The sequence below is a fragment of the Manacus candei genome, unplaced genomic scaffold (assembly GCF_025592945.1).
Source record: "Manacus candei isolate 608988 ecotype Guabito, Panama unplaced genomic scaffold, ASM2559294v1 h1tg000008l, whole genome shotgun sequence".
Lineage (NCBI taxonomy): Eukaryota > Metazoa > Chordata > Aves > Passeriformes > Pipridae > Manacus > Manacus candei.
The window spans coordinates 1,443,620-1,459,597 of record NW_026138056.1 but is presented as its reverse complement, the minus strand read 5'-3'; the positions used below and the strand labels follow the sequence as shown (position 1 = coordinate 1,459,597).

Below are 15,978 nucleotides of genomic sequence, written 5' to 3'. Positions count from 1 at the left end.
AGGTATCAGCTGAGATAAAAAGGCTTCTGATCACCTATATGGAATATAGATCAGATCCCCTGGGATTTGTGAATATGTATCATCCTGTAAAATTACATGACTTCTGCAGTTCCTGACCTCTCCTGAGAACAGCATACATTTAGTGACAGCACAAAAATCATGACATTAATTTATAGATTGAGTTTGGAGTATTGACAAATGATGTATGGCTGGCTGAGCCTAGGGATGGTTCAACAAATAACATGATAATTTACTGCTCCAAACCTGAAACATCCAATCTATTTTTCATTCTCTGTCACTGCTCAGCTTGCATTACATTTGGCTACTTATGGTGTGGACGGTACATGGGACTGCTGGCAGGTTAACTGTTTCAAGACTTTAAACACTTTAATTACTGAATGAAAACAAGCTGAGAAGAGTAGTGTGTGTAAAACAGCCAAGAATGCTCTGTGTGCTACTAATATATAATTGATCAGGTATTCAGCATGGGATATTCCACTTCATGTAGAGTATAGGCATGGAAATTTTGGGCAAATTTGTGCACGTTCAAGAAAAGCCAAAGAAAAACAAAGCAGTAAAGATAAGTATTTAATGTTCACTGTCCATCCATCTTCATAATGTTTTGAGAGGTTGCTACAAGTCCACTGCCAATATGAGTATTGCTATAAGCATTAACACAGCCCAGTGGGCTGTTGAACATTCAGAATGGTCCCTGCAATGAGGGTAATTGGTAAAGCTTATATATTTGCATTTCATTTGAGATTTTTTGTGTCTCTTGACTACATGTTCTTATGAGATCTTTCTTGAGTTGCCCTAGCTTTTATACCTGCAGAGCAAAGTTACTTCATGCATTGTCACGGCCCACTCAGATTTTTTAATCTCTCTTCCAATATTTCATGAGAAAATATTGAACTGTGATATATCTTTAAGAACAGAAGTAAATAAATTTTAGGTAATAATAATTCTATATTTCAATAATTGAAATTTTTCACTTTTCCTGTGTATTTGAAAAGACTACAACAGATATGGTAGGTATGTAAATGAATCACAAATACACCAATTAGCAGATATTTCAGTTACTAACTACTGTATTCCCAGACAGCTGAGATTCCCCTGTTTACAGTAACTGATGATCCTGTGTCAAAGTTCCAAGCAAGTCAGCATTAAATTTCTCAAAGAGAGGACTTGGCCTTTTCCCTGGTAAATATATGAAAATGATTTCCTGAGTTAATTTTACTGTCTGAGTAGTTCTTCTGTCAATTTGGAATGTTCAGCCTTAAATTCACTGGAGATCTTATTTTAAATAAGGAAATTCAGTCTAACACCAAGAAGAAAATTGTGCTTCAGATGTCCAAAGAAGCTTAATTAAAAAAAAAAAAAAAACACAAAACTTTATCAGTCATAATCATTGCTCCTCTTTATGTAGTTTTAGAGTAACATGGTTTTAAACAGTGCCCTAAACTGCGCTGCTTTTCTTCAAATCACTATGACATTGATTGCAATACAGTCCTCTCTATGTGAAGATTGCAATGAAGGAGGAAAATATGAATGTATTCTCTGTAATTGCAGTTCAAGTACATTCATTCAATGTTTTCATAACCTATACAGATAAATTAACCTGTTTACTCTAAAAAAGCTTTGTTTTTTTTCCAATTTCTTTCCTAAAGCATGGCTGCTTTTAAAGTTTTGGTTTAAGCAATTTCAACTGCTTCCAATTGCTACTAAATCTGCTTTGCTAGTTAGTGTGAGGTTAAAACTGAAATTAATCAATGGAAAAAACAGTAGAGGGAAGCTGTGGACTGCAAGTTACCTTTTAGCTTTTAGTCATTTAGTTAACTCTGTTTCTCAATTTTTATTTGTTTTCAAACTTAGAAAATAATGTATTAATGTGAAATTAAGGTGTTAATGATGACAAATATATTAATTTTCTCCCTCCTGCTGAAACAGCTAGAATTGATATGAACAGCTTATATAAAAATAGAGAAAATTTATGTTCTTATTTGAGAACTTTTTTGCATTTTGCTTTAGATTCAGTTTTTAGCAATTTGTAAATGTTCCAGAAAGCAGAATAAACATCATAATAGGTTTGAATATTACAGGTGGATCAAATTTGCAATGCTGTTCAATAGGTTTTGATGATCACTGACTGTGACAGTTCACTACATTCTTTCAAGCAAGTTCAGGATTGCTTCATCTTAGATGGAGTTTTTTTCTCAATTCAACTTGACCAATCACTCATTTCAGTTCTTATACATGTCATGGAGAAGTCATAATCAACAATTCTCTTCACAAAAGTAATGCAAATACTTCCAAAGTATATTAATGCATTCATTTAGTGTTCTGGCATGTGTTAGAGGTTTAAGATTCATATTCAGTTATATCTATATGGCATGTACTAGTCTTCTGATGTCTTATGAAGATTATAGCCTTACTTTGAACTGAAATCTCTCCATTAATTAGAATTATGAGGAATCTTGATCTGCTTCTAAATGATAGAATACTAGATCCATTTATTTTCTGTAAAACTGTAGATTTTGAAAATGTGGGGCATTTCTTATTTTTTCCATATTGTGTCTGTATTGGGACTTAGTTTTGCAATGAATTTTTTGAAAGCTTGCAGCAACATAAAATTTCTAGTGACTCTCATGAGACTATCCCTTTATTGGGTAGCATTAAAGATTGATTAGCCTGCATTTTTATGATCATGTAAGACAAAGTTGAAAAACTAATCTCAAGTTCCTTATTTGTTTTTAAAACTAAGCCTTTCCTTAAAAGTGTTTATAGTTCTGAAGTTAAAATACATAGATAGTATTTTTATTTTTTATGGAATCATATTAACTGGTCTATTATGAAGAATCTTTTTTTTCCCCCTAAACTAGACATATATAAAAATAATCCTGAATTTAGAAGAAAATTTGTAAGCCTGTTGGCTAACAAAAAAAATTAGTAGATTAGAATTAGTGAAGTGGAAAACAGAACCAAGTCCATCAGCAAGCTGACTATTTAATTTCCAAATAAGAACAATGGCTCACTAATATAAATTTTCTCTGTTTCATAAATGGGATGTACTTTGTAAAGTGTCCCCCAAAGATAGCTCTTTGAACTGCTGTTGGAAAACAGTCAACTCCATTTCAGAATGGTACTTGCTCAGTGACAGTATGGATTTGTTTGGATTTGTTTGTCTCATTAGAAAGTTATTCATTGGCCAAGCTTCTCAGTAGCTTAGCATTTGGTTTCAGTTTCAAGAGGAAAAAAATCCTGTATCTGAAGTTTATATTCCATTAATAAAACATTAAATCAATATTGCATCTGTTACTGATAATTTTGACAGGACCTTGAAATTGAAATAATCAAATTATAGAATTTGCTGTGAGCATATAAAATGAATATAATAAATGTAAAATGAAAGAAAATTTGAATGTACTAATGGATAAGCAGCTAGATAATTAAGCTAACTGGTCTAGACAAGACAGATACATGTTAGGTATGTACCTATAAACATTATTCCAGTAAGAATGACAAAATGTCTTACTGTGTAGCTTCTGCTTTATATTCTAAACTTCAACAATATTACCATGGTAAGTTTCCTTGAATGCGTAAGGAGGTTAGCCTAAACCTTGCTGTAGCTTGCAATCACCTCACTGAAAAAATAAGAAGGGAATTAAATAGGAAGTCTGACATTTATCTCTGCTCTTCTCTCTAGTGATTGAAGTGAATTAATGCAGGAAACTCAAAAAGCCAACGTAATTTCAAAATATTTCTACTCAGTGACAGTGCCAATCTTTTTTCAAGTGTAGTACAATGTCCACGACACCTATGTGATACAGGATGCAGTGCTCCCAGCATATGTCACTAGATATAGCAACACTTTCCTGTTAATAAATGTTGCCCTTGCTGTTAGTACTCATCAGCAGTAGAAATCAGCATTATCCAGATATGTATGTAACTTCTCTATTTTATGTTTATCTAACAATAGTTCCATAGTGTGCTGAGTATAACTAGTTTTCTTCTCAGATGGCACTTCATACCGGCAGTCATACCTTTTTTCTGGGAAATGTTTATTATTTGTCTATAGAAATATGATTTAGATGAAAATGTAGTTTACTGTGGTTAAGAACCAGCTTAGAAGAAACTCTAAGAATCCTCTCTCTCGTTAACTAGTCCTTCAAATGCAATGCCCCACTATGCATTTCTTGATATCTGGAGATATCCTTGGATTTATATACTATCAATAAGTGTCATTTTTGTTAAAATGTAGACATGAGTATAATAAAAATCAATAGTGTAAGACAACAATCTCAGTAAAAAGGCTTAATTTCTTAATATCTAAGGGTTTCTTTTTAAAACTTATGATCATAGTAGAGGAAAATGTGAATAGGAAGAAGTTGGAAGGAGAGTTGTATGTTCCTGCATGTGATTATGTTGAACTACTTAACAGGCAGTTTGTAACTGTGTGCATGCTAAATTAAGAAAATAGTGATAGCCCATGAATTATGAGGTTTTAAATAATTGTATTTTTAAGGTTGTCACAGCTATAATTTTAACCTCCTTTGTGAATCAAATTGATCACAGAATGTCAAAAAATTGTATGTATGCTGATGAAGATTATTATGAATTTTGAAGAAATAAATATTTTCTTTAATAGAGGTCTTGAAAAACTACAAATTTATAACTCTAAGTAGTGGATATGTAAAAACCTTCATTGAGATTTGGGTCTTTGTACATATAAGCATTATACATGTATTTGTTGATATAAACTTTGGCCTTCATGAAGGATCAAATCAAGGCAGTAAATGAAGATGTCAATTTTTCTGGCATAAACAAAAAAGGTTTCTCTCTTTCTAGCTCAGTAAAGCACTACTTCTCCAAAATTTCACTGTCACTTGTATAACAATTTTTTTTTATTCATGCTTCAATCTACTATATTGCACTACTAGTTTTGGACATGGAAACTGATTCATTAATTCTATAAGTTATCAAGATTCTCTGCAAAGGCATATTTTAAGGATTATTGTGAAAATGTAAAGAATAATAATTGTTTGTCTGTCCTTACTCAATTCAGGAAGAAAAAAAAAGAGAGAATTATAGATATAATTGCCTTTTATTATTTGGTTGCTATTATGATCTCATTGTAACACTGTGATCAAGAAAAAAAAAAACCTGATATTTTATTCATTTGTTTATGACTACCTAATAAACCCCTGGTGACCTTAACTTATCACAAAATCAAGAGAGGGTTTTTTTGCATTTTTTTAAGGCCATGGAACTTAGGAGTAGCCACTCAAAGCAGAAGGGAGAGCAATATCCAAGTCATCCATTTTCTCATTTAAAATCATTAATGCAGAAAATAGGAAAAGCATATGCCAGCATATATATTGTACTTTTGTCCATTAGTTGAGTGTGCTGATGGTGCTAAATAACTCCTTTTTAAATGACAGTGATCAATTTTCTCATCCCTACTGTTAAAAACTCATTTTTCTGTAGAATTTGTTTTCTAGATTGGTCTCTCCATTATAAAATATAAGCCATGCATTTGAATTTAGCTTAAGTCATGAGAGATTGGGATCTTTTACCTGGAGTCTCAGTAAGGAACACAGAAGACCAGTCTTTACTAGTGTGTGACTCCAGCTCTTCCATAAAGGAAAGGACATCCATCCCCTGCCCTCTAGTTCTGTATGTGCTTATAAATCAATTCACAAGAAAGCTGTTAGTGGGCAACTGATCACCAGCTTCATCTTCAGATGCTGCTTCTCACAGTAATCAGCACCTCTGATTTACAAACTTAAATCCTATTTTTTTGCCACAGTTCTTGCTCTTTATGGTTCAAATATTAAATTTAAACAACTCACGATGAGTTGTTTACCCCTAAATAAAGATGGAAGATTTGAAATAAAACAATCTTTCATCATTGAGTCTCCAGTTGACATGCCTTAAGCCATCATTCAGCAGAGTTCTTGAAGTTTCAAATGATTTAATCTTGGTATTTTCTGTAAGATTGCATTCATCAAAACTTATTTTCTTGGAGGAAAATGACACATAATTGAAGACGGATGTTTGCTGTTTTCCTGGTTCAACAAAGGACATGGTTTTACTGTTCCAAATCTTAGAAGTCTACTAAATTAAAAAAGAAAAAGAAAAAAAATGTCCTATTAACTTAATGAAAGTATGGACTCTGAGTTTCAGCTTCAAACAGCTATCTCTTGTCAGGTGGTCATATGTGTCTCTTACGATCATGTTGTAGAGAAATCAGTGGTGTATATTAAAACCCAGGAATCTAAAATTGCACACTTTAGATACAATTTTATTTTAGGAAAGTTATTTACAGGAGGTTTTGCCTGATTGGAAAGCATCTATATTCATAGACATTCAAAGAATGTCTATTTTCATAAAACATTTCCTAATTTAAGTAATATTTACATGTATCAAGTGTAGGAATCCACTTTATACTGGGAATAAAATATAAAAGTGTAAAAGGAGAGGAAGAAATGGGAAGAATTGATAATGAAAAAATAATCCCCTTTGGGTTTAAATTCTGTACATGTGAAATTTGAGAAAGATTTTTCTAATTATATGTTCTTAAATACTAACTCTAGACTATGAACTTTTAAGATCTTTTTTTTTCAGTAGCTCCACATTAAATCCAGCAAGAATAAAACAGAAGACACAGGGTAATTTCTAGCTAATACTTTGTTCTGCCTGAGAGTAAAGTTTTATGCAACTGAAAATCAAGTGGAATACATGCTGCATTATGATCTTACAGGTGATTTCAGTCAGAATGAGTTTCTTTAAACTTCCAATGCCACAAAATCTTTCTTTTTACCTCTTGTAGTATCAAGGAGTCCCATGGAAACACAGAAAGAAAAAAATTATTCTTTCAGGAGATTTTTTTATTTTGAAACAGTTTTTATTTTGAAAATAGTTTATAGTACCATGCATGAATAAATCTAAGTATTCACAGCTTGAAGTCTTGCTCTAGTTAGGCATGTCTAGCTAAAGAAAGGAAGAAAGGGAGATTACAAAGACATCCTAGTCTGATAGTCATTGTCTACTCCTTATGATTTAATGCAGAAGATATTCAGATGGCTGGAGTGAAAATCACGTGTTCAAAGGCATAAGAGCAATGAAGTATGCATTTTTTCTTCCATGTATTAAAATTAGTCCTTTTCACCTTGATTTTCTATAGGAAAATAATGTTTTTAGAATTATTTATCTTATCTAACAATATTTCTGATCTTCGAGTGGCAAGATTGTGGGAGTAGACTAAATCTGAAATACTGCCAATTTTTAAGACAGAAAAATGCTATTGCTGACTGCCAATCATGAGGTAGCTGCATAAGTTGATGTGATAGCATCCTCTGTGTGTTATGTTCCTGGTGACAGACCCATTTTGGACACTTGACTGATGGTGTTTATGCCATTCCCACTACAGACAAGCTGCTTCAGGTTATTTTACTTTCATGCAATTGCAATTTAACATTAATAACTGTTGAAACAGGTATGGATTGACAATCCTAGGGAACTGTCTAATTCCCATGCCAGATTCTATTAACTGGCCCATTAGTTTCAGACATAATGTAAATGCTTCTTCTGTGTTTAGGCAGGTTTTCATAATTCTTACTTTGCACTTTGAAGAAAGTTTGAACTGAGAGTGAAATTTTGCAAGGCATATTTTTGAGCAGTGATGCTCTGTCAGCTCACTGTTAATCTGTTGGACATACTAAGACTTGACAAACATTTGTGGTATAATGAGAGTCACTAGCCCCCAGTGTGAAGTAGAATACGTGATTTTTAAGAATACCTGTAAATATATCCTCAAGGACTAATTTATTCACTAAATAGCATTTTCTTCCTGGAATGACATCATTCATTTCTGTAGGACTAATCACTGACTAAAGTGATATTCACTTTTTTTTAATAGCAGAAATTGCCATTTACCTAAAGGAGAAAAAAAAAAAGAAAAGAAATGTCCTATAGTTTCATTAGTAGTAGTATTGAGCAAAGGAAAATGCTTTCTTGGTTTTGTTTCTTATTTTTCTCCATTTTCCCATAAATTCTCTATTTTCAAAGAAGTCATCTAAGTTCTGTTTCTGTACAAAAACTGCATTCTCAAGCAACAGTTCATATGGGAAACTTTCCTTCTTGCTGGTTAAATTTTGGTTAGGGACTGCTAGTCAATGTTGTGGGGCATTTCTTTTAGGATTTGAATAGAGGGTGCTCTTTTGCTGCAATTTTACACTGGAAAGGAGGAGCAACGTGGATAAGAGTAGATATTATATGCAAGTAAAGTCTATTTTAAGGAAATAGTTTAATGGACAACAACATCTATATGATAAATCTTTTTGAATACTGTTATTGCCTTCAAAAGGATTCACTTAACATTGTATGTGCTTATATTATTGACAGGACAACAGACAGACTAGTAGCTGGGTGCTTGTTATTCAAGTTGAAACTTTTGATCAGACTTGCAGAAACAAACAGGATATTATCAGTATATATCTCGGTAACTACAGGCATGTACAGCTGGCTATTTGCAAACACAGGTACATAGTCAAATTAAAATTATCAGAACCCTGTTCTTGATGTATCTTGAATCTCCAAATAAGTGTGGCAGAAGTATCAGTTTTAAAAGCTAATAAATGCCTTTTGATAATTTTTGTAATTGACTGTTCTGTCCTTATGCCAACTCAAGTTTAAAATAGCAAATGATGAAGAAATGAAAGTTTCTTTTTATATAATACTTAGATCATATCTTCCCTCAGTTAAAAAAAAGTGCATTAGCAAAGTATGCCAAGAGTTAAAGTTACAGAATATGTGTTCATATTCTGTAATTATTCGTTCAACTTGATTGCATCATTATTTAGTATTTCCTTAAGCAAAAAAATTATAATGCTCAAATTATACAGAAGAAAGATGAGTATGTCATTAAACTAATGGTATAGTCAAAAATATACATACATTTTAGTAGCTGGAAGTAGTTCAAAAGTAAGGGTCTTATAGTATTAAAAGAAAAAAGTGGCAATGACAAGAAATTTTGGGGGAACATGACTCACCAACTTCTTTTTCCAAGAATATGTTCAGGATTCCTTTAAAATATTTTGTCACTGCTTGAATATATAGTATTTTCAGTAAATTAATATAATTTAACAGCATATGTCATTTTTTTCATGACTTTCCTTTGGCTTTTGGTTCAATGATTTACACTTATATAATAACAGGACACTTTACTTTGGGTAAAATATTCAAAAATCACTGTTCAAGAAAAATACGAAAAAGTTTCCTTTGAGGTAGTATTATTTGAAACACAATCAAAAATTCTATATGAGTCCCATATGTCATAACATATCTTCAAATATAAGTGGTCAATTAAAAACTAATTTTAATAAATCAGTTGCTTTCAGACTTGCAGCCCATTATCTGCTGCTAGCAAGTTTTAGTCTATATGCGGTCTGATTTTCTGTTCTCTTAGAATAAATAGGACATATTTCCCTTCATTGCTTCCTAGCCATCATTTAAAATAAAATTGCCTAATTCATTCATAGCCAATGTTAATCAGTTACCTTATTACAAAAATAAGCACTATCCCTCTCTTCCTCTGAACAAAGATAAGAAATAGCCACATTGCTTTTGATTTGTATCTGTGTTTGACTGTGTGTGATGTGCTTTAGTAAAAGTGCCCAAAGCAAGAGAGACATGGCTAGAATAACAGATTTTAAATATTTATAAAATAAAATTATGTTTGAACCATCAAAGGATGATATACATCTTGATAAAGGATAGATGTTTTATGGTATTATTGATTTTTATAAGAAATTACATGCCTGCAGGCAATAGTGTTATTTGTTAGTCAACAAAAAAAAAAAAAAAGTTGCTGCATATATTGTATGTGATGCAGTGTAACAGCACATCAGTCCTGTGGGGATTTTATAATATTTTTTTCTTATAAACTTCTAATTAAGCCTGGGTGATTTCTAGAAGAGATAAATTGACCCATCTTTCATCATCATCTTTCTTTCTTGGTAGGAAATATCAGGTCTAAGTCCTACTAATCTGTACAGAAAAGATTCTCTGGTTTCTTCCAGAGTAAGAATATTTAGTTGGATTTGGATTTCTTATAAATGTAGTTTAGAGGGAAGAAGAGTCAAACCATTTGTGCAGCAAATACATAAAAATGTTTCAGAAGTGAAGAAATGTAACATTTTATATTTGTACAGTTTGACATCAGGCAAAACTGAAAGTGAGGTTTTTTGATTTGCACAAGGACAGTGTTTGTTGCCACCCTCTAATATTGTACACTCGCTATTTCCAACTTAAATTATTGATCACGTCACTTTACCTGGGCAGCATGAGAAGGAGAAGAGGTCTGTCTTTAAGGGATGCATATAAATTGAACCATTCTTTTTAAAAATACAATAAATTGCTGGTTATAATGATGAAAAAGATCTCCTGGAATGGAGATTCCTTGCAGAACAGGAAATGGCCTTACTCAAGGAGACAGAAGCTGAACTGAACAGGGGTTCAGTAGGGGTCAATTCTTTGGGGCTTTATCTCAACCTGGAGGCATTTGATTCTTCTGGCAACTTGTGGTGGGAGATGGAAGGCTCCTGTAGGATTGTGCCATGTGAACACAAGAGGTTAAATATGAAAGAACATGAAGCTATCGGGACTCAGAAGGTATTTGGTTAAGTCCGCACACAAAATGCTTCTTAAGTTAGGAGTCTGAAAAACCATCCCACCTCTAGCCTTGGAGATCTAGAGGCCAGATAGAAAGAGATCTAGAGCATTTCTAAGGACAGTAAATTTAAATGTGTTCATATATCTGTATCTCTGCTCCTCCCTGTAGAGTAAGTTGTGCATAATGAACTGTTTTAAACTGTAAGTAGAAGAAGAACACTTTCACTATGAAAATTTTATATTTCTATATTTCATTGGTCAATATTATTTCATCATTGCTATTGTATCAACAAACCCACTTATCATCCTGTGGTATCACCTATTTGCAATATAGTGATCAGACTAGGTACAGCGCCAGTTTAATCACCTGAGAACTGAAGCAGAAATTACATATAACCTCAGGTGTGACCTAGAAGCTCAGTTTAACTGTGGGGAAAATATTGCCAACAAGATGAGTAAGAAGTTTACAGTTCTTAGTAATGTTTCTTATGCAATAGACAGTGCCTAATTAAGGTCTCCTATCTCTTTGCATTTTATCTCACCTCATGACATTTGTATAGCAGCATTTTATAATAGAATAACAGTAAAGATAAAAATTCGAGTATTTTGATTTTATTTATAGCTGTGAGAACTTACTTTACAATTTATCATTCGGCCCAGGAATTCAGTTATCTTAAAAGGAAACTAAATTTTTCAATGACAAGTACCAGTTATGACTAAAAACTCAGCATTACCACCAATAAATCTAATCTACATGCATTAAAGAGAAAAATTTTCCTGACAGTTTTTTATGACTTACTCCCACTGTAATATTTCATCGGTTTCAATATATGCATATAATCAAAATAAAGAAGTAACTGTGATATCTCTGTTTTGTGACATAGTACCTGTCATTCTTAAAGATTGCTGCCATGAACGATGCATTTATGTACCATATAATAAATATTTTTTTTAAATAATAGGTAATATTTAATTTGTTATCCAGAAACACAAAGCATTCTATAGATCTTTTACAAAAGAACAGTGAATTGCTTTAAAGATGGATATGATGAAAGGAAAAACAAGGCTTTGGCTTTGAAAGATAATTCATCTGCTTCTAAAGAAGATTCTACGTGTCTGTAAAGAAAAAGGTTGAAGGCAATTCCCTGCAAGTAAGCAATAGCTATCAGGCTGCACTAGGCAAAACTAACTCACACACTGCCTTCACACCCCTGACCTTCTAGACACATTTGTAGATAATGTTGATTCTTCTGACAGCAGACACAAATCCTCACAGTTCTGTGGGAAGATATTTCAGTTCTGCATTGAAACTATATTTTCTGTAGCATTAAGTTGATCATTTTTGTAAGATAGAAATTTTGAGTTATACAGCAGTATAATGCATGTTATAGCCTACGCTTTGCAAAATATAGCCATGGTCTTATAATGCTCATACTAAGATAAGTTTCTTCTGTATGGCAGTTGGAGAACGATCTAGTCTGGGCCTAATCATTGATGTTTGGCAGCAAAGCAGCAGCAGCTTAAATTAAACTGCCAGAGTCAAATACTCTGAAAGGCAGTTTCTGGGTCCAAACTTTCAAGATCTAGATGTTGCTGAAAAAGAGAGATGCAGACAGATTGAGGAGATGAAACGAAGACACACACGAGAAGCAGCTTCCTAGAACAATGCATTTGTTTGTTTGTTTCTGAAAATATATACTGGAAATGTGATGTGAGAATACATATAAATAGAACTTGTTGCCTTTGTATAAGAGTCCTGTTCTGAATATACATTGATATTAGGCTGGATTTATGGAAATACCAGTGTTTCACTTTCTCCTTAGATATTTGTAATATTTGAAAGGTTAGTTTAGTGTTTGTTTACCATCATCTCATTCTACATTTTCAGTACATGCCCTTTCAGTCTGGGTCCAGGCACGGTGAAAAAAAGTAATAAAATGTGCATTTTGTAAAATACGTAAAATGTTATGTCCTGACCACACTTCAGGAAAAAATGCAAGCTTTATATAAAACCATGCATTCTTTCAACATGTATAATGTTCTGTGATACAGCTTAGGCAGAAAAGAAGGGAAGGAAGCATGGGAGTATTTGCCTAGATTTGCGCTGTCTCCTTTGTGCTACCAGCTTTCTGCAATGATTGCCCTGTGTTTATCTGTAGCTGGAAGCAGATGTTGGGCAACACAGTGCAAACTCTCCCAGAAGCAGCTTAACTTACCTGTGTACAGGTGTGCTGCCCCCACGCCCCTTCCACACACTGCTAGAATATGGTAGCATGTCTTGGGGTCCAGTTCTGTCATCTCCCTGGCATGACACCCTCTCCATGGGAGAGTGTGGTTTGTAAGGCATGGCTTTGGTTCAACAGACCTCATGAATATCTAGCGAAGGCTGAAGGAGAGGAAGGGGAAACAGAAGGGATATTTCTTCATGCATGAATAGAATGTTTTTAAACAAATTCATCTTGCTCATTTTAAAAGCCATAAATTTTTATTGCTACGCAGAGATATACCTATTTGCTACTTCCATTAAGGAGGCTGTATCTGTAGAAGTGTTGAAAAAACAGTATGCTGTTACCTCAATATTTTCTTCTCACATACAAAGTTAAATGTCATCTGGATGTTACTGACAGAATGTTCTGTCTCTTACTACAAGAAGCTGAGAATGTTATGAGAAGACCAACTCTTGTCCTGAGACAAAGACTGAAAAAAAGCAGGAAAGGTTAAGAGAAACCACTTCTCCCACAACACTCTGAAGAAGTCCCCCCAGATTTTTGTGACAACAACCCCATTTGGCTATCAAAAATCCCCAAGTAGTCTCTATTATTTGAGCTGTCTGTCTGGGAACTCAGGCAGCTGATAGCCAGAATAAATCAGGATCAATCTGTTTGTGGATTATTCAAGACCCTGAACAAAGGAGGGTATCCAAAGGTTCTTGGAGACCTGGAATTGCATGCCAGTCTCCCTTTCTTGTCTAGCAAATGTTTCTGTCATGTGAGATTTATGCCTAACCAGGCAATAATTTGATGACTGTACCAATTAGACATAGAACAGTTTTTTCTTGGATATAAATTTTCACTAATTACAATGAGTCATCATCACTAAACGCTTTGGGGCTTGCATGCGGTATTTTTCTCTCTCCAAATTTCAGTACTATGTTGGAGAGATTGTCACAAAAGTATTTTCCAGATGTCCCCGAAAATAGGAGTTAAAAGACTGTGGCAGTTTAATACAGACATTTCTAACTTCTGGAGTCACTCACTCCTAAAGATGATTGGATATAGATTGACTGGGACCATGGATGCTGAGGATGCTTGCCTGGTGCCAAGCTTGCTTTCCTGAAAGTTTTCTATCTTTTATTACAAGATAGGAGAAGCCTATCTTGTAATAAAAGACAGTCAGGGTAGTTGCATGATTTTTCTTAGCTGTGATTTCACACTGTCTTAACACCAACTTGAGATGTTGCTTGTTTGACCAATGCCAGAGATTTCATGATATTAAGTCTGGGAAGCAGAAGGATGAAGCTGGAGGTGAATGGAGGGGCTGTTGTGGCATGTGTAGGAGTTACTCCTTGGACTCTTTACGTCTTGGTAGACTGGCAGATACAGAGCTCTCAGATGTACATCAATGGGATGCAATGGAGGACTCAGAAAGGACTGAGAGGTTTTGAATCTTCATATAAACATTTCAATTAATGCCCAAATTGCTCTGAGACCAAAAGAAGTTGAACAGAGCTGAAGAAATTAATTATTCAGACTAACTTGCCAGACACAGACATTCACTACAGCAGAGATGGAAGTTTAGCATTTGAAGATAATTTTATTACTTGTTCTTTGCTCCCAGAAAAATGCTTTAGCACCTTTAGAAATAGAAAGTGCTTTAATAGTTCAAACTCACCTAAAAAGCAGTAAAGAATATTTCAGCTATAAGATCCAAAGTTTTTCTAAATTGCATTTTTTCTTTCAAGAAAGCCTAGTAGAAATATACAGCCTTAAAAATTCATTATTCCTCTTCTTTGTCAACTTGACCTCCTATCCTCAAATTTGAGAATGGAAGATACAGTCCTATTAGTGTTAAACCCTTTTTAAAACTTCATAAATCAAGGCAAAGAAATTCATGTGGAACTTTACACTAGTGACTTATGTTTCAACACAAGCATACTGTCATAAAACGTATCAGTAGGATACGCTTTATACTTTTAACTTCATATTTTTTTTGGTAAAATGTCAATATGAACAACTTTTTTTTCTGTTTGCCCAGAACTAGAGGCAGAGGAGTGGTGCAAACATCTTTGCATGGAGTGTCTAGGAGCCAGGCTCAATGATATAAGTCTTGGGGAACCAGATTTGCTTGCTGCTGGAGTTCAGAGAGAACAAAATGGTAAGTAACTTTGTATTTGCTCCTAGATCGGTTCTTAGGTGATGTCCCATGTTATCTTTGCTTTTGTTTGTTGTCGTGGGGACTTTTGCTATTATCTAGAAGCACATCATTAGTAACTAAACATTTGGATGTGTTTTTGAAGCTTAATCCTGTTTATTTCTACAAATAAGGATAAATAAATTTCATGCCAAATAGCATATGTAGAATGAATTCATGTCTTCATAGTGATCTCATTTTCCTGTCATAGGAAATAATGACCATGACCCTTCTGGTTCTGGAAATTATGGCCTCTGTGCAGAGGAATAAAACAGCAGCTCTTGTTCTGCAACCTCTTAAAGACAATGATGAACATATTAACACCAATTTGGCCTGCAAAACACATATTTACTTTAAATTCACACCTGTCTTGAATATTGAAGACAGGATCATCTAAATGTTGTCAAATATGGGTGAAAAGGGCAATGACAGATGCTAGTCAGCACTAAGCCTGAGGTTTAAATCTTCATCTAAGGGCTATTTGGATTAGACACATGCACAGGAAGAATGCTAGTGGGTGGAATATACAATAACAAAAGAAAATCTGTGATTATCCTGTCATTTAATTCCTATTAATGAATACGAGGGCAACACAAAATGTGGTCATTTATTCCTCCCTAAATTACAGCTCTCAATGATTATTACTGTCTTGATGCTTTTATAAGATGCAATAGCTTTCAACAAAGTAATAACACACACTGCTTCAGTGGTCATAAAACATCAAGCCAACTATCATTATAAACAAAATTACATAATTAAATTATAGAATGAATGGCATTATATTGATTATATTGTATTAATTTCTCTGAACTTTATAGCATATAGCACAAAATATACAGAAATCTTTAAGGAATTTTGGTCAAAAAACAGATACGTTGAAATATGATTTATAAGAAG

At 33.7% G+C, this 15,978-nt stretch overlaps 1 protein-coding gene across 1 annotated transcript in view; it reads left to right on the top strand.

The window, feature by feature from the left end:
* Positions 1–15,978, top strand: part of DOK6 (docking protein 6) — a 249,244-nt gene that overhangs the window by 125,408 nt on the left and 107,858 nt on the right. Inside the window, exon 4 of the mRNA XM_051774530.1 lies at positions 14,926–15,045. Within this exon, the coding sequence (XP_051630490.1) occupies positions 14,926–15,045 (120 nt within the window). The remainder of the gene's footprint in view (positions 1–14,925; positions 15,046–15,978) is intronic.